The 27,872-nt window shown below is 60.7% G+C and overlaps 1 protein-coding gene across 1 annotated transcript in view; it reads left to right on the forward strand.

Annotated features, from left to right (window-relative positions):
• HMCN2 (hemicentin 2) overlaps positions 1-27,872 on the forward strand; it is a 150,205-nt gene that overhangs the window by 60,917 nt on the left and 61,416 nt on the right. Inside the window, exons 23-42 of the mRNA XM_058524290.1 lie at positions 2,045-2,172; positions 5,468-5,722; positions 6,379-6,465; positions 11,200-11,394; positions 12,348-12,478; positions 12,804-12,951; positions 13,373-13,499; positions 14,513-14,667; positions 15,658-15,936; positions 17,418-17,699; positions 18,388-18,496; positions 18,736-18,905; positions 20,531-20,685; positions 21,157-21,253; positions 21,812-21,907; positions 22,792-22,968; positions 24,185-24,342; positions 24,982-25,105; positions 26,413-26,588; positions 27,674-27,770. Of these exons, the coding sequence (XP_058380273.1) occupies positions 2,045-2,172; positions 5,468-5,722; positions 6,379-6,465; positions 11,200-11,394; positions 12,348-12,478; positions 12,804-12,951; positions 13,373-13,499; positions 14,513-14,667; positions 15,658-15,936; positions 17,418-17,699; positions 18,388-18,496; positions 18,736-18,905; positions 20,531-20,685; positions 21,157-21,253; positions 21,812-21,907; positions 22,792-22,968; positions 24,185-24,342; positions 24,982-25,105; positions 26,413-26,588; positions 27,674-27,770 (3,146 nt within the window). The remainder of the gene's footprint in view (positions 1-2,044; positions 2,173-5,467; positions 5,723-6,378; positions 6,466-11,199; positions 11,395-12,347; positions 12,479-12,803; positions 12,952-13,372; positions 13,500-14,512; positions 14,668-15,657; positions 15,937-17,417; positions 17,700-18,387; positions 18,497-18,735; positions 18,906-20,530; positions 20,686-21,156; positions 21,254-21,811; positions 21,908-22,791; positions 22,969-24,184; positions 24,343-24,981; positions 25,106-26,412; positions 26,589-27,673; positions 27,771-27,872) is intronic.

A 27,872-nucleotide genomic window follows, 5' to 3' on the forward strand; every position in this document is an offset into this window, starting at 1 on the left:
TGTGTCCCTGCGCAGTGTTCCCAAGGGGTGGTCCCATGACCACCTGCGTCAGAGCCAGCTGGGGCCTTGGTAAAACCCCAATTCCTGCTCCCCTTAAGCAGAGTCTCTGGGCCTGGGAATCTGCATGTTTCATACATAGCCGAGAGATTCTAATGAGAAGCCCTGCCGTACAAGGTGTGAGTGATGAAGTCTCTACCTGTGAGAGCTGACGGCGTGTGAGCCTGTGGCCTACGAGTCCTGCTCCTGGGTGTGGGGGGCACGTACAGCAGTGTGCGGAGAGCTCTCCTGGTGAAAGAGAGAAAGAACGAATGGAAGAAAGAAGAGAGGAAGGAAGGAAGGAAAGAAAAAAATCAAATATTTAAATGTTCACCAAAAGGGAAACAAATTAATCAATTGCAGTATTGCCGTGCAAGAGAATATTATACAACAGTGAAAAAGGAACTAATGAGACCTACACACATACACGATGCCATTTATATAAGTGTTCTAAACAACACAAAACTGCACTGCAGATTGTTTATGGATGCACTGTTGTCATCGTGGTAGCAGCTGACTTTTGTTGAATTCCTCTGTGTACCTGAGTCCCTGGAGGCACTGTGCTGTGAATTAGGTCATTCAGTTCTCTGGACAACCCTATGAGGGATAAGCACTACTGTTATCTCTGTTTTCTAAAATGAGACAACTGGAGCACAGAAAGGTTAAGTGACTTGCCCAACCTCATGCAGCAAGCACGTGGCAGAACAGGGTAGACCCAGGTGGTCCGGCCCAGTGCCAGGGCTCTAGAGGCCACCACCCAGTGTATCATTCACAACTGTGCTCAGAGAACTTGCCCCAAGTGCCTGCTGGATGCTCCAGACAACCTGGAGGAGGGGGCTGCTGGGCAGGGCGATTGTTACCCCGCTTTATAGGCAGACAGACAGAGGCCCAGCAGGGCAGAGCTAGAGCCCGAGGTTGCACAGAGAGTGAACTGCTGGCACCTGTTTGATGAGTCTCCCAGCACTTTTCTTGCGGCTGCCTGGGAGACGGGGGGCTCCCGTCGTCCCCATTCTGTGGAGGAGGAAACTGAGGCTCAACAGAAAGGGGAGTGGGGACCAGGACGGGAGCCCAGGCCCGTTGGGTTCTGGAGCCAGCTGTAATCTGGTGAGCTCAGGCTGGGGGCTGGCCTTTGGGGTCCCCACATCCGTGCTGGCCGCTGCGCTTGGGGCCCCCGGGGGCCAGTGGCCGCAGCTGCCCTCCCTGTCTTACGGGGGCAGAGGCTGCACAGAGCCAGCACACGTGGGCTGGTGACATCATGTCTGCAGGGCCCCCTGGGGTCCAGCCCAGCTGCAAGAGCCTGGCCGGGGGGCCTGCTCCCTGTGGGGTGGGGGCCAGGTGACTACAGCAAGACGGGCTGGATGGGGGAGGGCAAGATGGGGACCCCCCACAGCTTCCTCCTGAGGACTCAACACAGCTCTGGACAACAGGACACCAGAAGCACTGCATTCAGAGTCTGGTTGGCCCTGGCACTTGGACGCAGAGGGCCTCTGGGCTGGCGGCTTCTCCCTGGAAGCCGTGTGAGGGGCCTCCAGTGGGGGCCACATGCCCCCTCCCAGGGCAAGGTCGAAGAATGGCATAGGCTAGAGGAGGGGCGGTTACTGGCAACCAGCCGCCGGGCTCTGGGCTGAGCCCATGTGGAATCCGTTCACCGGCCTCAGACATAGGCCCCCTTAGTCTGCCCATTTTGCAGATGAGCAAATGGAGGCTCCAAAAGTGAAGAGACTTGCTTCACCCAGCTAGGAAGGGTTCAGAGTTTGGCCTCGAACCCAAGCTGGTGGACTCCTAGTTCAGTGCTCTTTTATCTGAACACCAGTTGGAGTGGGACCTGGCCACGGCCTGGTGGTTCGGGGAGGTGGAGGTGGGGGTGGCGGGAGGAGTGAAGGGTGGTGGACATTGCCTCGCTTCCGCAGGCTTCCTGGGGGAGGCGGCTGGTTCGAGTTGGATCTTGAGGCCTTTCCAGCCAGGATGGGGTCAGTTGGGGTCTCACCAGTGCCCCTTACCCCCACAGGCACGGCCTCCTGCCCTCAGGCTCCCTGCGTCTGGCCCAGGCCCAGGTCAGTGACAGCGGCCTCTATGAATGCACAGCCAGTAACCCCGCGGGGTCTGCCTCTCGGCACTACATCCTCAGGGTGCAAGGTAGGGCCCGGGCTGGCAGCCTCGGTCTCGCCCTCCGCTCTGCGCTTCCCTCTGTCTCCTTCCCTCCTCCCTCTCCCCGCCAGGCCGTCGCCTCGCATGGCCCCCCTCGCCTCCACTCCCTGTCTTCCTCAAACCCCGTCTCTCGTCTCCCCCCCTTCTCCCCTGCTCCCCCTATCCCGTGGTCGGGGCCTGGAGAGGCTGGTCAGAGACCCCCTGAGAACAGCGGGCAGGACCCAGTGGGGGCCTAGGGCGGGGGGGGGGCCTTGGGGGTCGGGAGAGGGACCCAGGAAGGAGGAGCCACGGAGGGTGGGATTGAGGGCGTCTCTGCCTCGTGCGCGGGCCCAGCCCTGGAGCCCGGGGTTGGCGATGCTCAGGGGGCTGGGCAGCCTTCCTGCTGGGAGCCTCTGAAGCCCCCAAAGAGGCCCTTTCCCATCCCCTGCCCCCGTGCCTGTTCAGCAAGGCACTGTATACACGCCAACAGGAGTCGCTGCCCTCTAGTGAGCGCCTGCTGTATGCCAGGCCCCACACTGGGCCCTCTGCTGGCTCGTTTCCTCTCTGGCCGAGGCTCCTAAGCGCCCGCTGTGGCTCTGGCCCCCCACTCGTCTGGGCCCAGGAGTGGGTGTTCACCGGGGTGTCCAGGCGTCCAGGCTTCTGTCCGCGCACGGGAGCCAGCTGGTGGAGTCCGTCCACCAAAGCGCGGGGAGCTGGTCACCCCCAAGAGCCAATCATCTGAGCGGGGTCAGCCGACCACGGCCCCTGGGCCAAAGCTGACCCATCCCCTGTTTTCATATGGCCCACAAGTGAAATATGGTGTCTATGTTTTTAAATGCTTGGGGAGAAAAGGACAAATAGTGTTTTATAACGTGAAAATTATATGTAATTCAAATGTCGGTGTCCATAAACACGAGTTTTGCTGGAGCGCAGCCACACCGTGCATGTGTGTATCGTCTGTGGCTGCTTTCGCGCCGTAATGGCCGGGATGAGTCGTTGAGACAGAGACCATCTGGCCAGCAAAGCCCAAAATATTTACTATCTGGTCCTTTACAGAAAAAAGCCGACTCCTGATCGAAGCTAGTGCCTGTTTTACAGGTGGACAGGCTGAGGCTCGGAGAGGGAGGGGTTTCAGAGCTTTGCCGTGGGTTTGCATGAGCCTATGAGAGACGTGGAAGCAGGGCGCAGGATGAGGAGCAGAGCCTCAGAGCCGGCAGGGCTGGGTTTGAATCCTGGCTCTGCCACCATCTGGCTGTGTGACCTTAGGCCAGCTGCTTGGCCTCTCTGAGCCGTGCTTTCCTGGTCTGTAAAGTGGGGGCCACAATAATGCCCATCCCCTAGTTGGCAGAAAGGGTATCGAGGACATCAGTCCTCAGTGGAAGCTGTTGCTGTTTGGAGCAAGTGTGTGTGTGAGAGAGACAGGAGGGTGGGCGTGCGGCCAGGACATGTACACCCTCGTGCTCCTGGACAGCAAGGCCCTGGGTCGAGGGGCTGGTCGCTGCCCAGGGGCCACGTCCCCACAGATAGTCTTATCTCTGGGCTCCTCCTCTGAAGCTGGAAGGGAGGGGGTGTTCCTCAGCTCCCCCGGAGGGCCCAGGGCGCTTGTCCCAGTCTCCCGTGCAGTGCCTGTTGCAGGCAGGCCCCTGGGCTCTGAGAATGCTCCCGGGCCCACCTGGTGGGGCCCTATGGGGAGCCGCCTGGACGCCCGGTCACACAGACCAAGGGGTGGGCCGGCTCCAGCTTTCCCTCTGATCAGCCCAGGGGGGAGTGACTCTGGCCAAGTCAAGAACCTTTCTGAGCCTCAGTTTCCTCCTCTGCAAAATGGGCACGGCATCCCCTGCCCTGTGGAAAGGACCCGATGAGACTGAGGATGGGAACGTGACCTGAAAACACAGATGGGAAAGAAGTGACCCCACCGTCCTCCCCAGAGCCCAGGAAGGGAGAGCAAGACGGGAGTGAGGAGGCTGATTCCGGCCACAGCATTTGAGGCCCCACTGGGACCTGGCTCTGTGCCGGCAGGCCGCCTTAGTGCCGCGTCTCACTTCATCGTGGGGCGGCTTTGTGATGAGGGGAAACTGAGGCTCTGGGGTGCAGGGTCCTGCTGGGATTCGAACCTCCTGTGTGTGCTGCCGCTCTGAGTCAGTCTCTCTGCCCCCTGGGCCTCAGTTTCCCCATCTAGCACTGAGCTGGATGTTTCCCAGCTGGTGATTCCCAAATGGTGTTGGGTGCACTTGGGCCTGGGGGGCATGGGGGCTGGGGAGGTGGAGGAGTGGGGAGTGTGGGGGATGGAGGAATGGGGGGCGGGTGTTGAGGAGTGGGGAGTGTGGGGGATGGAGCAGTGGGGGGGCGGGTGTCGAGCAGTGGGGAGTGTGGGGGATGGAGGGATGGGGGGCGGGTGTGGAGGAGTGGGGAGTGTGGGGGATGGAGGGGTGGGGGCGGGTGTCGAGGAGTGGGGAGTGTGGGGGATGGAGCAGTGGGGGGTGCGTGGGGGCTGGGGAGGTGGAGGAGTGGGGAGTGTGGGGGATGGAGGGGTGGGGGCGGGTGTCGAGGAGTGGGGAGTGTGGGGGATGGAGCAGTGGGGGGTGCGTGGGGGCTGGGGAGGTGGAGGAGTGGGGAGTGTGGGGGATGGAGGGATGGGGGCGGGTGTCGAGGAGTGGGGAGTGTGGGGGGTGGAGGGATGGGGGCGGGTGTGGAGGAGTGGGGAGTGTGGGGGATGGAGGGATGGGGGGCGGGTGTGGAGGAGTGGGGAGTGTGGGGGATGGAGGGATGGGGGGCGGGTGTGGAGGAGTGGGGAGTGTGGGGGATGGAGGGATGGAGGGTGGGTGTCGAGGAGTGGGGAGTGTGGGGGATGGAGGGGTGGGGGCGGGTGTGGAGGAGTGGGGAGTGTGGGGGATGGAGCAGTGGGGGGTGTGTGGGGGCCGGGGAGGTGGAGGAGTGGGGAGTGTGGGGGATGGAGGGGTGGGGGCGGGTGTGGAGGAGTGGGGAGTGTGGGGGATGGAGGGGTGGGGGCGGGTGTGGAGGAGTGGGGAGTGCAGGTGAAATAATCTGAGAACTGAGAAGCGATTCTTCATGTGTAAGGCCAGATTCTACTCACTTTGGGGGACCACGTGGGGTGTCCTGCTGTCTTTTCCTGACAGAATGAGGCGCGGTCAGCCGTAGACTGCCCCCACGATGATTTCTGCTGGTTGGTGACGTCCAGGGCTGTGGGAAGCCTGCGGCAGGCCAGGCCCCCTGGGTGGGTCTGGGCTCTGCGACCCCCTCCTGGGGCCCCCTGCCTTGACACCCTTTCCTGTGGCCCCCTCAGTCCCCCCACAGGTGCAGCCGGGCCCGCAGGTCCTGAAGGTGCTGGCGGGAGAGGCGCTGGACCTAAACTGCGCAGCCGAGGGCACCCCGGAGCCCCAGCTGAAGTGGTCCAAGGACGGGGAGGCCCTGCGGGGCGGGGGGCCCGAGGGCTCCGTCCACTTTGCCGCCATCCAAACCTCCGATGCCGGGATGTACCGCTGCGAGGCCTCCAACAGCGCCGGCCTGGGCGCCTGGGAGCTGGAGCTCAGGGTGCTGGGTGAGCCTCCCTGAACCCCAGAGCTCCTCCCCCTGCCTCCCCTAGCAGCAGCCGGGGCGCTGAGATGCGTGACCCCTCCCTTCCTCCCAGCCCCCCGTCCCGGGGCAAGGAGCCGCCGTCAGCCCGTGGGTGCTCCGTCCTCCGGGGGGGCAGAAGGTGCTGTGGCGTATGATTGGAGGCGCCTGGGCCCAGGTCCAGCTTCTTCCACTTGCTAGCTGGACAACCGTAGGCCAGTCAGACCCTCAGTTTTCTCCCCTGTAAAATGGGCCCAGTAACAAATGAATGGGCAGTGAGAGAATGTGTGCAAAGTGCCTGGTGCATAGAAAGTTCTAGATTGGCACCGCGAGCCTTTTCACTAATGTGAATCTAAAACAAACTTGGAAACCGCTGCTGGAGGGAAGCGCAGGACTGGACGCTGCCCAAGCTCAGCCTCCTGAGCCCGTGGGGTCGTGTGTGGCCCTTGTGGCTGCTCTTTGGCCGGCCCTGCAGGAGGCGAGCCAGCACCCCTGGCCCTGACTCGACTCCCCCTGAGGGCTTGCACCCCCTAATGCCTGGGGTTCGGGAGGGAAAGGCCCTCTCCACTGGCCCTGGGTTCCTGGTGCGAGCACCAAGCTTTGGGCTCAGGGTGTGAGTGTGGCCACGTCACCTCCCACCAGAGCCGCCGCACTGGGGGGCCGACGAGACCAGTGGCCTGCTGGAGAAAGTGGCGGGAGAGAACGCCAGCCTGCCGTGCCCCGCCAGAGGTGAGGCTGGGCCGGGTGGGGCTGGGCTGGGAAGGAGCCCCGCCCACAGTCCTGCGCCCTGGGTCACTCGCTGTGGGTAGAGCCCATGGGTTATGGAGGGTTATGGGGTCCTCACTCCTATCCAGGGTCGTGCCAGGCGTTTCATCCCACCGACAACCCTGTAGGATGGGTATTAGCATTAGCTCTTTTTTATGAGGGGCAGTCTAGCCCAGAGGGGTTAAGCAGCTTGCCTGAGGTCACACAGCCAGGAGCCGACTCACTAAGTGTGGTGTGGTTTGCCCCAGCCTCAAGCGCCCATTAAGCCCAGGGGGTCTCTGCGCCTGGGGATTGTAGCAGCTGGCGCCGAGGAGGGCTCTAAGATCCAAGGATTGGGGCTCGGTGACCCCACCTCTCCCCAAGCGCCAGACTTTCTCACAGAGGATGGATTCCTGCTGCTCTGGGCAAATCAGCCCTTTCGGGGCCTGCTTTGGGGCAACAGCACAGTGTGGGGCTGAGGTAGCAGCCTCTGCTCAATGCCCAGCACAGAAGCCTGCTTCGGCCCTCCAGGCTGTGCAGCGTCGGGCAGTTCACACCTCCTCTCTGAGCCCCAGTTTTCTCATCTGCACAGTGGGGTCCCACGCTGGGCTGCTGAGAGGGCTCGGGGGACGACACGAGTCTTAGGTCCAGACACGGTGCCCGGTACGCGGTAGGGGCTCAGGGAAATGGTGGGATGGATGACCCTGCCTTCTGTAAACCTCCCCGCAGCACCCAGCGCTGCCTGCCCCAGTGGCCTCGTCTGGCCTTGGGCTCTTCTGTGACTGGTGGGAGGAAGCCCGTCCCCGCTGTGCACGGATGGTGCTCTCTGGAAGGGTGGGTGTCTGGGCGTCTGAGGAGAAGGCGCAGCTTACGGGAAGCCTGGCAGGAGCCAGGAGAGCAAGTTCTAGTCTCAGCTGCACTTCCTCGTGCCACAGGACCCAGGGAAGCCCCCGGAACAGGCCGAGGGAGAGGCGGCGGGGGGACATGGGCACCCAGGGGAGTCTGCAGGGCTGCCCACCTGCAGGGGCCCGGGTCCCGACTGTAGGCCAGGGCGCCACCTTGTGTCGGTGTCTGGTAACAGCAGGCAGCCCTTCTGCACTCTCGGGAGGTGGCAGGTGGCAGGTGGCAGGTGGCAGGTGGGGGTGGACCCACCCAACCTGGCCCCTGCCCTCGGAGCCCCACGGCTGCTCACGACCCACGTTCATCCCTGGCCAGTCAGGGGCCTGTCCTCCGGGCCAGACCTCAGCCGCATCAGCATAACCCACGTCCCCATAAACACCGCCTCGCCCGGCCGGCGGCTGCCCTGGGCCTTCTCCCTTCCGGCCGGCGGCTCCCTGGCGGGCAGTGCTGGGTGCCGGCACTCACCAGCCGTGAGACCTTGGGCTCTGAGGGCTGGGAGGGAGGCAGGGGAAAGCGCCGAGCCCAGCGCTGGAGCGTGGGAGCCCCCGGTCCCCGCGTGGTGACGCCGTGCGCCTCCTCCCTGTGGGCTGGGACGGAGAGGCGGTGATTCTGACACGTCACTGCTGCTCTCTCGCCCCCCGTGAAATGGGAGTGGGGAGGCCAGACGAGTGTGTGTGGTTTTCAGCGACAGCTGAGTGCCCTGGAACCTTCCCGTCACAGAGCTTCAGGCAGGTCTGTAGTGGGAGCACCTTTACACATTAGATGTTTTACATAAAAAAAGTTCCAGTGTTCAAACCCAACGCCCCTCCAGGCCAGCAGCTCTGAGTCCTGGTCCCCTGGGTGGTGGGAGGATGGGAGTGGGGTGGGGCTCTCAGGAGAAGCTGGAGGAGCTGAGAGGGCATGAGTGTGTGTGGTGTGCATGTGTGTGGTGTGTCGTGTGGTGTGTGTGTGTGTGTGGTATGTGTGGTGTGGTGTGTGTGTGGCGTGTGTGTGTGGTGTGTGGTGTGGTGTGGTGTGTGTGTGGTGTGGTGTGTGTGGTGTGTGTGTGGTGTGCGTGTGTGTGGTGTGGTGTGTGTGGTGTGGTGTGTGTGTGTGGTGTGTGTGGTGTGGTGTGTGTGTGTGGTGTGGTGTGCGTGGTGTGTGTGGTGTATGTGTGTGTGTGTGGTGTGGTGTGTGTGGTGTGTGTGGTGTGGTGTGCGTGTGTGTGGTGTACGTGTGTGTGGTGTAGTGTGTGTGTGGTGTGTGTGGTGTGTGTGGCGTGTGTGGTGTGGTGTGTGGTGTGGTGTGTGTGTGTGGTGTGTGTGTGTGGCGTGTGTGTGTGTGGTGTGTGTGTGGTGTGTGTGTGGTGTGTGTGGTGTGGTGTGTGTGGGCTGTGTGTGTGGTGTGTGGTGTGTGTGGTGTGGGTGTGTGTGGTGTGTGTGTGGTGTGTGTGTGTGTGTGTGGTGTGTGTATGGTGTGTGTGGTGTGTGCGGTGTGTGTGTGTGTGGTGTGTGTGTGGTGTGTGTGGTGTGGTGTGTGTGGTGTGTGGTGTTGTGTGTGTTTGTGGTGTGTGGTGTGTGTGTGTGTGTGGTGTGGTGTGTGTGTGGTGTGGTGTGTGTGGTGTGTGTGTGGTGTGTGTGGTGTGGTGTGTGTGGTGTGTGTGTGTGGTGTGTGTGTGTGGTGTGGTGTGTGTGGTGTGTGTGTGTGTGTGGTGTGTGTGGTGTGGTGTGTGTGTGTGTGTGTGGTGTGTGTGTGTGTGGTGTGTGTGTGTGGTGTGTGTGTGTGTGTGTGGTGTGTGTGTGGTGTGTGTGGTGTGGTGTGTGTGGTGGTGTGTGTGTTTGTGGTGTGTGTGGTGTGTGTGTGTGTGGTGTGGTGTGTGTGTGTGGTGTGGTGTGTGTGGTGTGTGGTGTTGTGTGTGTTTGTGGTGTGTGGTGTGTGTGTGTGTGTGGTGTGGTGTGTGTGTGGTGTGGTGTGTGTGGTGTGTGTGTGGTGTGTGTGGTGTGGTGTGTGTGGTGTGGTGTGTGTGGTGTGTGTGTGTGGTGTGGTGTGTGTGGGGTGTGTGTGTGTGTGGTGTGTGTGGTGTGGTGTGTGTGTGTGTGGTGTGTGTGTGTGTGGTGTGTGTGTGGTGTGTGTGTGTGTGTGTGTGGTGTGTGTGTGTGGTGTGTGTGGTGTGGTGTGTGTGGTGTGTGTGTGTGTGGTGTGTGTGTGTGTGTGGTGTGGTGTGTGTGGTGTGTGTGTGTGTGGTGTGTGTGTGTGGTGGTGTGTGTGTGTGTGGTGTGTGTGTGTGTGTGGTATGGTGTATGTGAGTATGTGTGTGTTCCCTCAGTGGGGAGCAGGCCCTGGCAGGGGGACCCTGGGACGGGTGTCCTGGGCAGGCATGGAGGGTTCCATGAGAGAACAGACATGGGGGAGTAAGTAGCCCCCCAGAGCGGGGGTGGCCGTGGCCCTCTCTCCCTCACGGCAGCAGGCAGAGTCCCCGCACTAAGGCGGGAACAGTCAGTGCAGGGTGAAGTGGGCAAGGGACCCCCTGAAGGAGGTGACCCCTGGGGTGCCTTGGAGGAGCCACATCTTGGTCCCGCCCCCGTGCCCTCCCGGAAGGAGGTGGCCCGCCCTCTCTCCGAAGCCCGCCCTCCCTGCAGCGGAGAGGATAGAAGAGCAGACAGAGCGAGTGTGTCTGCAGAGGGCGCCTGCGCTGCCGGGAGGCGGCAGACAAAGTGTGGGGTGTTGTTCATGATAATCAGTGTTAGTAATGGTCGTGCGACCCCATGACTAGTGGTGGCAGTGGACAGTGGGATGATGGAGGTGCCGAGGCTGCTGACTGCGAGTTTGGGGGGTCAGCCCCCGCAGGCTCCCCTTCCTTTCGGCGCTAGTGGAGGTAGGAAGGCTGGCGAGGGCTGAGTGGACAGAGCCCGTGGGCAAGGGCTGCCCTTGTCCAGAGGTCACTCATCGAGGCGGCAGAGCTGGGGCTCGCCTGACCTGAGCCCTGACCACTGGGCGCCGCTGCCTTGTGGGCGTGTGTGCTGCTTGGAAGGCTGGGTCATTCCTGACACCGATCTGAGGACCTACTGTGTGCCTGGCTGTGTATTGCACACCCACTGCATACCAGGCCGCGTGAGCTGACCGTCTGGTGGCAGAGACGGACATTGGACAGTCCAACGTGAGGAGTGTCCGAGAGGAAATCCAGGGGGATTGTGGCGCTCACGGTGGGGCTGGGGTGTGTGGCCAGCATCGCCTGACCCCATGCCCAAGAAGGGAAGAGCAGGCTGAGCCGAGCCGGAGCCTGCCACTGTCATGCTTCGTCCGATGGCACAATATGGGTGCTGATCACGGCGGGCTCATTCATTCATGGAGCACCCACTGTGTGCCAGGCCCTGGGCTTGCCGCTGGGGGTGCAGCAGAGAAGCCGGCAAAGACCCTGGCCCTTGTGGGAGGAGACAGGCAATAGAGAAAAACCCAAATCAGTGCGTCTTCTGTACGTTAGGAAGCTGGAGGTGATGGGCAAAGAGACAGCACAGGGCCATGAGGGGTTCGGGAGTGCAGTTCCAATGGGGTGGCCCCATGGGGCCTCTTTGAGAAGGGAGCCAGAGAAAGGGCTCCGGCCCCTGTGTCTGTGGCCCTCAGGGCGCTGGGAGCACCAGGATGCACAGCCTTGGGTGGAGAGGTTGTGGGTGAGTGAGAACCTGCAGCTCCAAGAGCAACTCCTCCCAGCCGGGGGCTTGAGGAGGTGCCTGGAACCACCCACCCGGGGGGTCAGTGACATTTGCACAAGGGGGGGCCGTGTGGGTGTGTAGGGGGAAGGGGACAGGGTGTTCATGCTCACAACTCCGTGCGCCTTGCCAGGGACGCCCAAGCCACAGGTCACGTGGCGGAAGGGCCTGTCCTCGGAGCCCCTGCGTGGCCGGCCGGGCCTGGCGGTGCTGGATGAAGGGTCTCTGTTCCTGGCCTCCGTCTCTCCCGCGGACAGTGGGGACTATGAGTGCCAGGCCACCAACGAGGCGGGCTCCGCGTCCAGGAGAGCCAAGCTGGTGGTCTCTGGTGAGCAGGGACCCCAGAGCTGGGGGTGGATTGTACACACCTCGCAATAGTACCCCAGGAAGCCCAGGTGTGGCAGCGCCAGCTCCCCGGGGCCCGAGAGCTCACCCAGGGGAGGCTGCAGTTCCCTGCCCCCGGTGCCTGCTGGAGAGGGCCTGAGGGTGCTGGGAGAGTGGCAGGTTGCATGGGCACCCCCTTCCCCAGAGAGACCCCCACAGAAGCAGTGTAAGGGGAAGAACCTAGAACTCCATAAATGGCTTTTAAAATGGCCTGGTAGGTAAATTAATTTTAAAATGAGCACTGATTGCAGCGGAGAGCCCCAGAGCCCACTTCCGGTGAAAGCTGCCGAAACTGACCCAGGGCTCACATCCTTCCAGTCAGCAGGGAGAGCTTCCCACCCCCCAACCCCCACCCCCTCCATGTGCTGTGCGCAGAGGGAGGGAGCCCTTCCCCTTGACACGGGCGTCACAGGGGGAGATGGGGAAGCAGTTTTAACGGCTCCTAATGGGCCACCTTCCACTCCCCATGACCAGCCACCCCCGCTGGCCAGGTAATGACTTTCCTGGGAAGTTTGTTGCAAAGACATGCCCAGGCCCCACCTTCAGAGATTCCAACTCGGGAGACCCTCCCAGGTGACCATGATGACAGGCTGGGTTAGAGCCAGAAAGATCCGGGGGCTCCGGCATCTTGCAAAGCTGAACGTCAGAGAGAGTGGCCTAGTGCCTGGGCGCGCCCAGGGTGTGCGGGTCCCAGGGCAAGGCTGCTGCAGCCGTTCCCACATCCACAGGGCCCTTGGTGGCCAGCTCAGGGGCTGTGGTGGGCATCCTGGGACCCCAGAATCTGGGAGAGGCTGGGAGTTGGGCTGCCTGTCCAGGCCGGGAGGAGCGGCCAGACGGGGTCCGGGTGGCTGTTGCTCTCCGGGGAGGGCAGCTGCTCCACTTCTCCTTGCTCCGAAGTCCCCCCCAGCATCCGAGAGGCCAGGCGCAGGACCAACGTGTCAGGCATGGCCGGGCAGTCCCTGACGCTGGAGTGTGACACAAACGGCTTTCCAGCCCCTGAGGTCGTGTGGCTCAAGGATGGGCAGCTGGTGAGTGTCCCCTGGGGCAGCCGGGCTGCGGGTGGGATTTGGCTAGGATACGGACCTTCTGGACAGGTTCCTGCCTGTGCCAGGTGTGGCAGGGAGATGTGACAAGTATCCTTGGGGATGCACTGGGGCTCAGGGCGGTGGATGACTGTGTTCTCCCGATGAAGCCTGGGGGGCTGCGTGGTGGAGAGGGCACAGCACTGTTCTGGGAATCAGAAGCCCCGGGTTACCTTCTCCAACCGGCCCCCTGGGCCTTAGTTTGCTCATTGCTGATACTGAGGGGTGGCTGGACCCCACTCACCAGCTCCCTCTGGCCTCTTCTGCCCAGATCCCTGAGGGGGGCAGCCACCGCCTCCTGGACGGGGCCCGGGCCCTCCACTTTCCCAGGATCCAGGAGGGCGATTCTGGCCTCTACTCCTGCCGGGCGGAGAACCAGGCCGGGACCGCCCAGAGGGACTTCAATCTCCTCGTGCTCAGTGAGTGAGGCCTGAACCCCCGGCTCCAAGTGTGCCTGGCCCTGCAGCCCTACCCTTTTATAGGCCGGTGGGGGAGAGGGGAGACTTGGCCTGCTGAGAGCCGGGGGCACAGAGGGGCCCGTGACAGACCCAGTCCCGGTCCTCCCAGAGCTGTTGGGGCAGACCTTAGGCCACCACAGAATTAACCAGGTGATTGCTGTTGTGTGATGTGCTACAAAGAGTCTGCTGCTGAGTGTGTGCAGGCTGCTGAGAAATCACAGAGCAGGGCCGATCCAGCAGGGCTTGGGGAGCTCCCTGTGAAGGACGGGAGGGAGAGGGGAAGGGCGCACCCGGCAGGGGGACCTGCACAGGCCAAGGCCCTGCAGTGGGCGAGGTTTGCAGGGTTGGAGGAGTTTTCACCCCCTACCCCTTGTCTCCCCAGTCCCACCTGCCATGCTCGGAGCTGGGGCCCCCCAGGAGATGCGGGGCCTGGCTGGTGCAGACGTGGAGCTGGAGTGCCGGACCTCGGGGGTCCCCATACCCCAGGTGGAATGGACCAAGGACGGGCGGTGAGTGGCCCCTGGCGGATGGCGTGGGGGTGGTGCCAGGCCTGGGCCGGTGGATGGAGGGGCTCTGCGGGGCACTTGACAGGCATTGCTGTGGCACTCAGGGCCCGGCAGAGGGCAGCGTGGGCACCTCCCGCCCCAGCCGGGGATCATTCAGGTGAGATCTGGCAGGATTTTCTCATCACTCAGCCTGCCTGCCTTTTCTTTTTTTTTTTTTTTTTTTTTTTTGTGAGGAGGACCAGCCCTGAGCTAACATCCAATGCCAATCCTCCTCTTTTTTGCTGAGGAAGACTGGCCCTGGGCTAACATCCACGCCCATCTTCCTCTATTTTATATGGGACGCCGCCACAGCATGGCTTAACAAGCGGTGCGTCGGTGCGGGATCCGAACCGGCGAACCCTGGGCCGCCGCAGCGGAACGTGCGCACTTAACCGCTTGCGCCACTGGGCCGGCCCCCTTGCCTTTTCTTTTTTAAACTCATTATTTTTCAAGGTAAAAGTCACATAGCATGAAATTGACCATTCTAAAGTGCACACTTCAGTGGCCTTTAGTACATCCACAAAGCTGCACAACCACCGCCTCTATCTAGTTCCAGAACATTCCGTCGCCCCGAAAGGAGACCCCATACCCATTAGCAGTCACTCCTCTTGCCCCTTTCCCTCCAGCCCCTGGAAACCACTCATCTGCTTTCTGTTTCTAAAGGTTTACCTATATTTCATATAAACTTCATGCCATCGTACATGTGGCCTTCTGTTCTGGCTTCTTTCACTTAGCACAGTGTTCGAGGTTCATCTGTGTTGTAGCAGGTGTCAGTACCTCATTCCTTTTAATGACCGAGTAATATTCCATTGCAGGGGTTGGCCACATTTTGTTTTCCATTCCTTAGTTGCTGGGCACCTTTCAGCGACTGTGAATCTGTCTGCCTTCCTTTTCCCCAGCAGCAGGCTCCCTCTGTGTAGCCCGCCCCTGCCAGCACCTCACCCTCACTGGCAGTGTTCTCTTGACCGTCCTTCCAGGCCTGTCCTTCTGGGAGACCCTCACGTGCTGCTCCAGGAAGACAGCCAGGTTCTCAGAATCACCAGCAGTCACCTGGGGGATGAGGGGCGGTACCAGTGCGTGGCCTTCAGCCCAGCCGGCCAGCAGACCAAGGACTTCCAGCTCAGAATCCACTGTGAGCCCGGCCCCTTCCGAGCCCCACCGCGGGCCGCTTGGCTTCCCGCCAGCTGCCCGCTGCGTGGAGGGAGGACGAGGGCAGACATGGGGGCCCTGGAGGAGCGAGCCCCCACTCCAGGAAAGCTGCTGGGAGGGACGGAGGGCAGCTGGACCAGCATTTCTCAAACCCCATCTCAGCTTCGCAAGTTTTACAATCTGATACTGGGGATAGTTGTTTCTTTAACTTTTTCTTTTCGTCGCGTCACTTTCCTTTATGCTGAAACACATTTATTTAAAAGGATATTTACTATCTCAGCAGTAAGTGGGGAGCCAGGGCCACTCGGCCTTCATGGGGGGAGCTGTAAAAACAAATTTAACAGAAGAGAGCGCTGGTAAGGATCCTCAGGCGAGAGCTGCCTGCAGAGTGTGCTGAGCTGTGTGCTCTCTCTGTGGTAAAAAGGGCAGAGTAGAAAGTGCTAGAAAGGTGAAGTGCACAGTCACAGCAAACAGAGCCTTTCCTGTGTCATGATCAGGATGGACGAGGTTTGGGAAGGGTGTAGCTGTGCTGTGATGAGATGCATTGTTATTTCATCTGTGCCCACGTACCCCTAGGACCATCTTGGGTACCACCAGGATGTGTGACCTGCCCTGCGGGAACCCCCAATCTGGTTCAGCCCCTCATTTTACAGATGGGGAGACTGAGGCCCAGAGAGGGAAAACGACCTGCCCTGGGTCATACAGCGAGTTAGGGGCGGAGTGGGGTGCAGAGCCCGAACCTGTGGCCCCGTCCCCCAACTCCTGCAGTGTGATGTGTGATGTGACCTCTTGGGATGACTGGGCTTGCTTCCTGTGTCAGCGTGTCCCGAGCTGGCCTCTCCCATCTGTTCCCAGACACCCCCCTCCCCATCCCCCACACCTTCCCACCCTTGCAGTAGAAGCATGTGACATGTGCGGGCATGCTGCTCAGGAGGTGGGGGTCCCTGTGACCGCCCCCCATTGCCCTTCTCAGCACCTCCCACCATCTGGGGCTCCAACGAGACGAGTGAGGTGGCCGTCATGGAGGGCCACCGGGTGCAGCTCCTGTGCGAGGCCCGAGGGGTGCCCACTCCTCAAGTCACCTGGTTCAAGGATGGGGCCCCGCTCCCCCCCAGCACTGAGGCTGTCTACACCAGGGGTGGCCGGCAGCTGCAGCTGGGAAGGGCCCGGGGCTCGGACGCCGGCCTCTACACCTGCAAGGCCAGCAGCCCCGAAGGGGTCACAGAGAAGGCCACCAGGCTGGAAGTTTACGGTGAGCACCAGAGGCTCAGCAGCGAGCAGTGGTCAGCTGGGGGTTCGGGGGGGGGGCGGGGGGGGGCAGTGGGCAGAACTCTGGGCCATGGCGGCCTCTGCCTGTCTCCAAGGGAGGAAAGTGGCTGGAGGCCCAGGACAGTGGGACTAAGGAGTCACCCAGGGAGAAGGGTCATCTCAGCTCGGCCAGCTTCCCTCAGACGGGGGAGGAAACTGAGGCTGGGAGCGGAAGGGCCTGTCCGGGGGTCCAGGCAGAGCCGAGTCAAGAGTCCAGGTCTCCCCTCACAGGTTACGGCTTTTCCCTAAACCTCATCCAGACCCCCTGACCGCTGCTGATAATAACTGCTCTCAGTGAATCACTTACTGTGAGCAGAGCCCTGGGGCTCCTCATGCATCAGCTGGTTTAATCAGCCGGTGCAGGGACTCGGGCCCTATCTCCCCTCTTGCGGATGAGGGTAGTGGGCTCTGGGGTAAGAGGCTGGCCAGGGCCACCCCGCTAGGAGGTGGTGGGACCCGGCTCATATCCGGGGGTCTGACTATAAACCTTGCACTGTTAATCTCCGTGTTGGCCGACTTCGAGGGGCTTGGCTCTGAGGACGTTCGGGAACTCAGAGGAAATGGTGTGGGTGGGTGGGCAGGGAGGGGTCTCAGCAGGTGGAGTTTGAGAGGGAGAATGCAGGCCAGTGGGGTCATCCTGCCCCTCGCAAGGAATCAGCTCAGGAGCGCTGGCCCCCAAAGATGCAGAAGGCTTGGATGCTGGAGCCTTAGGGGACCCTGAAGGGAACCTGGGCTGTGTGGGGTCTGTGGGCAGCCTCTGAGGGCCCTCTGGCTACTGAATGGAAAATGAGCATGTGTGTTTTCATAAAATTTTCAAAGGGACTTGTGACCCAAACAAGGCTGAGAAGCACGTCCCAGTCCATCATCGCCCCATGTCCCCTGGCAATGGCTCTGTGGGCTCAGCAACTTGGGGACCTCCCCAAGGGGAAGAGAGAAGCCCCCCGCCCCGGCTTGGCTGCCCTCTTGGCCATTGAGGGCTGAGTCAGGCGTCCCCGCAGGCCAGGCCGGCTGGGTTAGGGCCTGCCCCAAGTGTCCACTCCCTCAGGCTGGGGAGGGGACTTTAGGAGCAGTGGCCCTGGTCTTGGGCCCTGGGGAGCCCATCACTTTGAGTTCAGCAGATACTGAGACCTACTGTGTGCAGATACTGGAGACGCACATAGGCAAGCTGTTGTTCTGCTCATGACGAGCTCACGGGGGATGGAGAGAACATGCAAGCAGTGTCTGGGGAGGGGGTGCCCCCAAGGCCAGAGGAGGGAGAGGATGCTTCCAATCAGGGGCCTGCGGGAGGCTTCCTGGAGGAGGTGATATCTGAATGGGGGTTTCAGCCAGTGGAGGTGAGGGAGGAGGCGTTTCACATGGGGTGGGGTCTGCAAGGGGCTTAGCCAGGCCTGCTGGTCCCTGAGCAGCCCCGTGCCTCTTCCCTAGTCCCGCCCACCATCGAGGGCGCTGGCGGAAGGCCTCACGTGGTGAAGGCCGTGGCCGGGAGGCCCTTGGCGCTGGAATGTGTGGCCAGAGGCCACCCACCCCCCACCCTCTCCTGGCACCACAAGGGGCTGCCCGTGGTGGAGAGCAATGAGACGTGGCTGGAGGCGGGTGGCCGCACGCTGAGCCTGGAGAGCCCGGGGGAGGCGGCCGGAGGCCTGTACAGCTGCGTGGCCAGCAGCCCCGCCGGGGAGGCCGTGCTGCAGTACTCCGTGGAGGTGCAGGGTGAGCCCAGGCCTGTCCCGCCCCAGTCACCCGGGCTGTGGGCCCGTGTCCCCGCAGCCCCCTGAGGGATGGAAGGTGGTGGAGGAGTGACCAGTGCTCGTTATTGCATGAGACAGATGAGGACTCTGAGCCCCGGGCTGGGGGTCCTGCAGAGGTGGGTGGGGGCAGGGTTGAGCCCCGGGATCAAGGTTCCTGCTCGTGCCCAGAACCCTGGGCCAGGTCACCCAGGACGAGGGACATTACTCTGCCTTCCAGGAGATGCTCCCGGTCAGTGGGGTGAACATTTATAGAGAACTCCCTGAGGCCCAAAGCTGGTCCTAGGATGGGTCGGGGGCGGGGGGGCTTGCTTGCTTTCTTCCATTCCACAGACGTTTCTCAGGTATTAACCCTGGGCCAGCCCTGCGTGGTGCTGGAGACAAAGCAGGGCACAAGGCAGACGGGACTCCTGAGCCCTCGGTCTTGTGGGGAGATAGACATTGAAAAGACAGGCCAAGCCTGAGGGGAGGCCAGGGCAGCTACTCACCCTGCCCTGGGTGGTCCTGGAAGGCCTCCTGGAGGAGGGACCATGTATGGGGGGACTTGGGGTGAAGTGAGGCTTGGGCATTTCTCTGGGGCACTGGGGACTTGGGAGGGCATTAGGCCAAGCTTTGCTCAGCACCAAACACCCAATGGTGGGTCCTGCCTGCAGTGCCCCCACAGCTCCTGGTGGCTGACGGCTTGGGCCAGGTGACCGCCCTCGTGGGACAGCCCCTGGAGCTTCCCTGCCAGGCATCAGGCTCCCCAGTGCCCACCATCCAGTGCGTATGGGGTGGTGGAGGCCAGGGCTGAGAGGGGGCGGGCAGAGAATGCATACTTTGGGGGTGGCTGGGGGTGGGAGGCGTTCCCCCTTCCCGGGAGTATGGAAGTGGCCACAGAGCCAGGGACACACGAGCAGGTGGGAGATGCTGCCAGGCTTCCTGGCTTATCCTGCCTGCCCCGCCTTCTCTGGGCTCAGGCTGACCTGTCCCCCCAGTGTCTGTCTCCCCACCCCCCTTAGGTGGCTGCAGAACGGCCGCCCAGCTGAGGAGCTGGCCGGGGTGCAGGTGGCCTCGCCGGGGACCACGCTGCACATCGACCACGTGGAGCTGGGCCACGCGGGCCTCTTCGCCTGCCAGGCCACCAATGAGGCGGGCACTGCCGGGGCCGAGGTGGAGTTGTCTGTGCACGGTGAGGGGCCATAGGCAGCCCAAGGGGCCGGGGTGGGTGGAGCCAGAGGGCCCTGGCCATGTGTGCCTTTGGCAGGCCTGGAGGACTTGGGAAGGGCATGGGGCTAGTCTCTGGATGGCGCTTCTGGGCTGTACTTCCCAGTTCCCCAAAGAGACGTAGGTGTGAGAGGCGGATCTCAGCCGCTTACCACACTTGTCATCTGTCCAGTCCACTAGCTTCACTCCCCTTCCACCCTCCCCTCTCTCCACTCCCTCTCTTCATGATGACCACACTGAACTTCACTCTGCTCTTCAAATGCATCAGCTGTCTCACCTCCAAGCCTGCGAATGCTGTTCCCTCTGCCTGGAACATGCTCCCTCTTCCTCTTTGTCTACCCAACTATTCCATATCTTTCAGGTCTGCCCTAAAACTCCCCTTCCTCCAGGAAGCCCTCCTTGATTCCACTGTGGTTCTAATATGCACTGCCCAGCCTCTCATGGCCATAGTCCACCACCTACTGTATTGGGATTGCTGGTTTGGTTGTCCATCTCTGCTGCCCAGCTCTGGGCGTATGAGAGGGCAGCACTGTGGCCACCTTTCTCTGCTGTGTCTCTGTGCCTCATACAGAGAAGATGCTCAATGCACAGATGGATGGATGGATAATGGATGGATGGGTGGATGGATGGATGGATGGATGATGCATGGATGGATGGATGGATGATGCATGGATGGATGATGGATGCATGGATGGATGATGAATGGGTGGATGATGGGTGGATGGATGGGTGGGTGGATGGGTGGATGGATGGATGATGGATGGATGGATGGATGGATGATGGATAGATGGATGATAGATGTATGATGGATGCATGGATGGATGGATGATGGATAGATGGATGATAGATGTATGATGGATGCATGGATGGATGGATGATGGATGGATAGGTGGATGATGGATGGGTGGATGGATGGATGATAGATGTATGATGGATGGATGGATGGATGGATGGATGATGGATGGATGGATGGATGTTGGATGGATGATGGATGGATGGATGGATAGATGATGGATGGATGGATGGATAGATGGATTGATGGATGGATGGATGGATGATGGATGGATGGATGGATGATGGATGGATGATGGAAAGATGGTTGGATGGATGGATGGATGGATGGATGATGGATGGATGGATGGATGGACGGATGGATGGATGGATGGACGGATGGATGGATAGATGGAGGATGGATGGATGGAGGATGGATGGATGGAGGATGGATGGGTGGATGGATGGATGGAGGATGGATGGATGGAGGATAGATGGATGGAGGATGGATGGGTGGATGGACGGATGGATGGATGGATGGAGGATGGATGGATGGAGGATGGATGGATGGAGGATGGATGGATGGAGGATGGATGGATGGATGGATGGGAGAATTTTTAAAGGGAAAGACCTGCTCTGCTGGCTCCCGATCTGGCGCTCTTTCCTCTAAGCCAGGTGTCTGGGGGGTTGAGTTGGGGGAGGCTAGAGGCCAGCCCTGTAATGCCACTGATACTCCTCATGCTTTGACTGGGCTGCTAGGTGCCCACTGCACCTCTCCTAACCCTGACCCATGCCCTCCTTGCCTCTCTCCCTGCCCAGAGCTCCCATCAGTGGTCATTGTTGGAGGTGAGAACATCACAGCCCCCTTTCTGCAGCCTGTGACCCTCCGATGTACAGGGACTGGGGTGCCTACCCCAAGCCTCCGCTGGTGGAAGGATGGGGTGGCCCTGGCAGCCTCGCAGGGTAACCTGCGGGTACGTGCAGGGGTCCCAGGGCTGGCAAGGCAACTGGGTGCAGGTGGAGGGGCCCTGGAGACCCCAAGGAGGGCCCTGGCAGCGTGGAAGGCAGGATAAGCATTGAGCCCACTCAGCCTGGGAGTGCTCAGTGGACCCTGGGGTGCTGGGCCTGAAGAGGGAGGGGGCTCTCGGTCAGGTCCAGGTCCCCGGAGCTTCAGCCATCACAGGGAGAAAGTAGGGGGAAGGGAGTATCCCCAAGATCAGCGAGAGTCCCTGGAATCTGAACACATGGCTCGGAGCTCCACCCCCGAACCAAGCTTGTCCCCACGCCTCACTTCTCCTGACACTGGGGTTGGCCGCAGGCTGGCGGCTCACCCTGTCCCAGCGTTGCTCTGTCCGCCCTCCAGTTCTGGGCTCTATGCTCCGCCCCCCCCCCCCCCACGACACATCCCTATGGCACACACTCTTCTGTTCCTCCTCCTCCTCCAGATCGAGAAGGTGGACCTGAGGGACGAAGGCGTCTACACTTGTGCCGCCACTAACCTGGCTGGGGAGAGCAAGAGGGACATGTCGCTCAAGGTTTTGGGTGAGGACCCAGGCGCCGGATGGTGGGTGATCCCTTGAGGGCCGTCAGGGCTGCCGTGGGGGAGTCTGGGAAGGGGGCAGGGTTTTAAAATCATAGTCCTGCACTTAACTTTAGAAGTAGACCATCATTTGCTCTGTAGCCCTTTGGGTTGTTTTCTGTGGGACTTTTAGAGGGTAAACTTGTCTGCAATCCTATTTAACTTTGCTGGTCTTATTCGTTTTGGGTTCCTGTACGTCCTTGCGTGTGTGGGCAGACCCCTGCACTTGTCCCTTTGCACGGCTGCCTGGGATTGCTCCTCCTCGCTGTGCTGGATGTCGGCTGTTCCTGGGGGGCTGGGTGCTGGGGTCGTCCTTGTGTGATTGCAGTGAGGATTGCAGCCCAGTGCCTTTGTTCCTGGGCTGGCTCCAGGAGTAGGGTTCCTTGGTCAGAGGATGTGAGCCATTTGGGGGCTCTTGTTGCCCAAGACCCTTGGGGAAGGCCGGGGAAGGACACTGGGGATGGCTGAAATTTGAACTGCCCGGAGCCCGCACCCACCAAGTCAGAGCTCTCCTTGTCTAGTGCCCCCCAACATCGAGCCGGGCTCGGTCAACAAGGCGGTGCTGGAAAATGCCTCGGTGACCTTGGAGTGTCTGGCTTCAGGCGTGCCGCCTCCCGGTAAGACCCCTCCTCTGGGCTGAAAGCCACCTCCAGCTGGCCCCAGTTCCCCATCTAATGAGGCTGTGGACAAAACAGGATGAAGTCAACATGCCTTCCCTCTGCTTCCTGCATTTTCCTCTTTTCCTTCTCAGCAGCTGTTTCTCCAATGCGCGTTGTGTGCCCGTCACACCCAGGCTCAGAGCTGTTGCGCTGGTGTCTGAAGCAAACCCACAGGGCTTGTGCTCAGGGCTTCACAGGGCTCCCCTGGGGCTGGGGGTGAGGACCAGAATCTCCGAGTCACCATCCGTCAGGGCTTCTTCTCTAGACCAGCAGCCGAGGAAAGGGCGGGGATCCTGGGGCTGGGTGTGCGTGTTCGGCAGACAGGACGAGTGCAGGGGGGAGGGTCCATCTCCTGCCCCCCATCTGGGCCAGGTCGCCCTGCTTTGCCTCGGGTAGAGAGCTCTAGAGGTATTTGCGTCTCCCATAGGGGAGCTCTGTTCTGGGATGGGCCCTGGCGGGATGTAAGGAAGCTGAAGATACAATCGGTCCGTACTTAGAAGGCTGCTGCTTTTGGGGTGCACCATATTCTCCTTTAAAGCTTTCCCTTGTGAGTGGTCTCCTGGCAGAAGGAGGAGGTGAGGGGGCCAGGCTGGCTCTGACTCTCCTAGATCCTGGCTGCCCCAGACTCTACCCCTGGGGCTTCCTCTCTGCCTTCGGTCCTGTCTCAGACAATGCTGCCCTGTTCCACCCCCTGCCCCGTTCCTGGAGAACTCTGGCTTTCTCTCTGCCTGAACTGAAGGCACGCCATGTGGCCACCCGGGAAGCCTCTCTTAGATGCCCACTACATAGGCACAGCCTGAAGGGGCTGGTAGGACCCCTTGTCTCTCTTTTCTGTTCTGCAGATATTTCTTGGTTCAAGGACCACCAGCCTGTCTCTGCCTGGAAGGGAGTGACCGTGTCAGCCGATGGGAGGGTTCTCCTAATTGAGAGAACCCAATCTTCTGATGCTGGAAGCTACCGCTGTGTGGCATCCAATGTGGCAGGCAGCACAGAGCTGCGGTATGGCCTCCGGGTCAATGGTGAGCTGCCCTGGGACTGTTTGTCCAAAAAGTTGTCTTCCATTCGTTCATCTATCTACCAGTCTATTCATCCATCCATTCCTTGATCCATCCATCCATCCATCCTTCCATTCATCCTTCCTTCCATCCTTCCTTCCATCCATCATTCATCCATCCATTCATCATCCATCCATCCGTCCATCTTTCCATTTATCCATGCATGGAAACACCCAGCTGTCCATCCATTGATCCAGCCATCCATCTGATCCTCTGCCCGTCTGTCTATCCACCCATCTAACCATCCATTTGTTCATCCACCCACCTATCCATCCATTCAACCATCCATTCAACCATCCATCCGTCTTCCATGCAACCACATATATTGAGTACGTGACCCTGGGGCTGCAGCCCTGAGCAAGACAGACCCAGGAGCTTTCAGTCCAGTGGAGGATACAACAATTAGATATTTACCCAAAGTACCATTTCCTGACAATTACGATAAGAGCTAGCTAAGGTGAGAGACGACTGAGTGCCTGGAGCCGGAGCACTGATCTGGCCTGGGCAGTCTGCAGCGCATCTTTAGGCCCTGGATGCCTAAGTGGAGACCACCTGCCAAGCCCTGAGGCTGCAGAGACTGGGGAATTCAAGACATTGAAAGGAGGTTGAGGGCCTGGAGCTTACAGAACAATGAGAGGAGGCCCAGGGTGGTTGGTGCTGGTGGCCAGATAGAGGCTGGAGAGGTCGGTCTTTATCCTAAGAGCAGTGGACAGGAGGCTGGGGCCCTGGGCATCATGGCTTGTGTCTCCCAGATACAATTGAATCTTTCGACCATTTTCTGCCCAAGGGGGACTGCCTGGAGGATAGTGTTTCGTCTGATACCTCTGAGTTGGGAAACCAAAGCTGCCCAGGGGTCCTCAGCCTTCTTACCCCATTATCCCCATGATAATGACCTCATGCTGGCCAGAAGGCCCAAGTTCAAGTGCTGCTTCTGCCACTTCCTAGCTGGTCAACCTTGGGCCAGTGACTTGCCCTCTCTGAGCCTCAGTTACCCACCTGTAGAAGTCTCACAGTGGTGTTGAAAGCAAGTGATGAGCAGCCTTGAGCACTGTGGAGTGCATGCCCATCCTGTGCTTTTGTTTGTGGCCGTGTGCTGCTGTGGGGGTGCCTGGCCAGGGGCCCTGCCTGCTTTGCCCCCAGTGGGGCTCAGCCCGTGCCCTGTGTCACCCCCATCCTGCAGTGCCTCCGCGCATCACGCTGCCACCCAGCCTGCCAGGCCCCGTGCTGCTCAACGCCCCGGTCCGGCTGACCTGTGACGCCACCGGGGCCCCCAGCCCCATGCTGATGTGGCTGAAGGATGGAAACCCCGTGTCCACTGCAGGTGCCTCCGGCCTCCAGGTCAGTCGGCTGGGTGGCCCCCAGCTCGCCTCCTTGGTGCTGCAGTAGGTGCTGGGCGCAGAGGTCAGGCCCTGGGGGCTCCGAGGTGAGGGAGAGCGGTGATGGCCCAGGACGGCTGTCTGGAGGATAGAGCCACGTGGTCTCCAGAAACATAATGTGTGCTGCAACTGTGAGCTGTGTGTGTCATGGAAAATTTTCTAGTAGCTGTATTAAAAATGCGTAAAAAGAAACAGGTGAAACCAATTTTAATAATACATTTTAGTAAACCCAGTATATCCAAAAAGGACCATTCCATCACGTGATCTATATAGAAAATGATTCATGTGACCTTTCCCATTCTCTTTCCGTACGAACTCTTGGAAATCTGTTGTATATTTCACACTTGGGGCTGGTCTTGTTTCAAGGGCTCACCGGCCACAGCTCTGCTCTAGAGGGCTCTGTCTGAGAACCGATGTAATTGCCCGCCAGCCGGCCAGGGTCCCGGGGTCTGGGCGCAGCTCGTGGTTCCCCTGTGTGGTGGGGGCTCGGGGGTCTGGAGCAGGCTGCCCAGGTGTGCCCCGCAGTGGGGCTGGCCTGTAAAGGGTGGGTGCTGCCCCTTGAGGTGCCTAACCTCCTGTGGGCTTCCTTCTGGGGGCACAGGTCTTCGCCGGGGGCCGGGTCCTCACGCTGGCCAGCGCCCGGGCCTCCGACTCTGGCAGCTACTCCTGCGTGGCCGTGAGTGCAGTGGGGGAGGACCGCCGGGACGTTGTCCTGCACGTCCACAGTGAGTCCCAGGCCCGGAGGCCACCTGGTCCAGGCCAGCGGCACCAGATGGTGGGGCTGGGGGTGTCCCGGCCACATCCAAAGGGGAGGGTGCCGCCCTGAGACTGTGGCTGCCTTCATGTGGGAGTCAGTGGGAGTGTGAGCTCCCCCATTGTGGACGGGTGGGTGGGAAGGGGGCCCCATGTGGCCAGGAGCTCCGTGTTCAGGGCACGGGTGGAAGGAGCGCGACGTAGCAGGGTAAGCGCCGGGCCAAGTGTCAGGAACTGGATGTTCCCACTGTCCTGGGTCAAACGGGGATCACAGTCCGTTCAGGAAAGGCAGTGTGGGGTGGCGGTTAGGAACACCAGCTCTTGAGTGTTGTGGACCTGGGGTTCAAATCCTGCCTCCTCCACTTCCTCACTCCGTGACCTGGGGCTGGTCACTTTGCTTCTCTGAGCCTCCATTTCTTCACCTGTGAAACAGGGCGAGGACAGCACCCCTCTCAAAGGTTGTTACAGGATTCACTATACTCGTGAAGCCCGGTCGCTATTGTTTTTACACTTCCTCGTATGGGATTTTGCGGGGCTCTGTGGATCCCCACACAGAGAACTCTGGGAACCGCAGAGCCTCAGGTGGGAGCGGGGAGGAGGCGCTGATTCCAGCTCCTCCCCTTTGCTGGCGTCAAGACAAGAGTTAACAGGTCTTGTGTGCTCACCTGTGTCACTGTGGTTAACCTCACGGCAGCCCCACTGGGCGGGTACTTTGATTATCCTCATGTTACAGATGAGGAAATCGAGGCTGGAGAGGCTGAGTGACGTCTCCAGGGCCTCACGGTGGCTCTGACCCAGGAGCTCTGACTCGGGACCCTGCCTTCTTAACCCCCACGCTGGCCTGGTTGTTTTGTCTCAGGGGAAAAAGTGGCCGGGGACCCGCTTTTAAAAAACTTTTGAAAAAATGTTATTAATTTTTTAAAAACTTTGAGATAGTTGTAGATTCGCATGCAGTTGTAAGAATTAATACAGAGGTCCTGGGTCCCCTTCACCCAGTTTCCCTCTGTGGTGACATCTCATACAACTTGAGTTCAAACTCACATCCAGGACATGACGTTGTTATAATCCACCGTCCTGTTCAGATTTGGGGGCCTCCTTTTGAAGCAGGACTCTGAAGGTCGTTGAGGGCAGGACCAGAGGGCTGTGGCTCAAGGGGTGGCCCCATCCTGACGGTGACTCCCCAGCCCCTGGTGGTGGCTCTGGCCGCTGGAAGTGGCCGGGCCTGACCCCGGTCCTGCCGGCCACACCCACAGCCCCTCTCCGCTCCCCACCCCCGCAGCGCCTCCTAGCATCCTCGGGGAAGAGCTGAACGTGTCTGTCGTGGCCAACGAGTCAGTGGCCCTGGAGTGCCGGAGCCACGCTGTGCCCCCTCCCGTGCTGAGCTGGCGGAAGGATGGCCGCCCCCTGCAGCCGCGGCCCGGCGTCCGGCTCTCCGCTGACAAGGCCTTGCTGGAGGTGTGCGGCCTCCCCCAGCGCGGAGCCGAGCCTGGGCGGCGCGGGCCTGGCCGCCCCTGCGGGCAGCAGCTCAGCTCAGTGTCCCCTGCAGGCCCCTCCGGTCCCAGTGCCCCTCATGTCCTCCTGACCCAGTCAGAGCCGCCGCCAGCCAAATCGGGACGGAGAGCGAAGCCCCAGGACTGAGCCCTCAGGGCCCCCCTCAGGGCCCCCATAAAGCTGAGGGCTCTCTTTCCACCCGGCTTTCACTCTGTTCAAAGCCTTCTCACCTTTGGGCGTTTAAGGCCCTTCATCGGGCATCTGGCGCAGCAGGGCAGGGGCTGACTGGGGTCAGGGACTCTGGCGGCAGCCTGGATTTAAATTTTAGCTCCGCCTCCTCCTGGCTGTGCCGCCTTAGGCAATGTCCTGTCCACACTGGCCTCAGGTCTCTCACCTGTAAACACACTGACACCTCTTCCAGGGTGGCTGGGGAATTCTTAGAGAGAACGCCTGTGAGGTCCCAACCTACCCCAGAGAACAGCTCATCCATGTCAGCTGGGGGGTGGGGTACCTCTCTAGCTGTTGGGGAGAACCTTCCACTTGAGCCTGCTCCTCCTTCTCCCACCCCTCTACACCTTATGATATGATCATTCCCAACTCTGAGCACCACCGTTTGGTTTCTTCTGCCTGGTGTGCCTGCCTCTCCTCCCCTTCATTCTTCAAAGCCACAGCCTCACTCCATCACCCCCTATGTCAGGATCTGACCCCCGAGGACAGGGTCCACCACCCTCACCCTTCTTCATTCTCCACTTCTCTTCTGGTCTGTTCTGTGGGAACACACCTGGGCTGTGGATGTGAAGTGGGGTGAGGCTGGCAGGGCTGTGGTTTAGGGAGTCTGTTCCATGTGCTGGCCCATGTGAGGCCACCGCAGGCACTGGCTTCTGGAAACTTCATGGTGCGGGAGGTGCGGAGGCGCTATCATTGCCCCCACGTTCCAGGTGGGGAGGTTGGGACCCAGCGAGGGAAATGATCCCGAGGTCATGCAATCTGTCCGGGGGTACCCCATCTCCGTGCTGCCCCTGCTGACGGGTCATTTTGCTCTGGGCCAGGTGGACAGAGCGGACGTGCAGGACGCGGGCCGCTACACCTGCGAGGCGCTGAACCAGGCGGGCCGCTCGGAGAAACACTACAACCTGAACGTCTGGGGTGAGGGCCTCCCGGGCTGGGTGGGGTCCCTCCCCCTGCCCCTGCCCCTGCCCCTGCCCAGGCTGGCTTCACGCCCCAGGGAGTGCTGCCGTGATTGGGTCC

Source organism: Diceros bicornis, chromosome 28, assembly GCF_020826845.1.
Source record: "Diceros bicornis minor isolate mBicDic1 chromosome 28, mDicBic1.mat.cur, whole genome shotgun sequence".
NCBI lineage: Eukaryota > Metazoa > Chordata > Mammalia > Perissodactyla > Rhinocerotidae > Diceros > Diceros bicornis.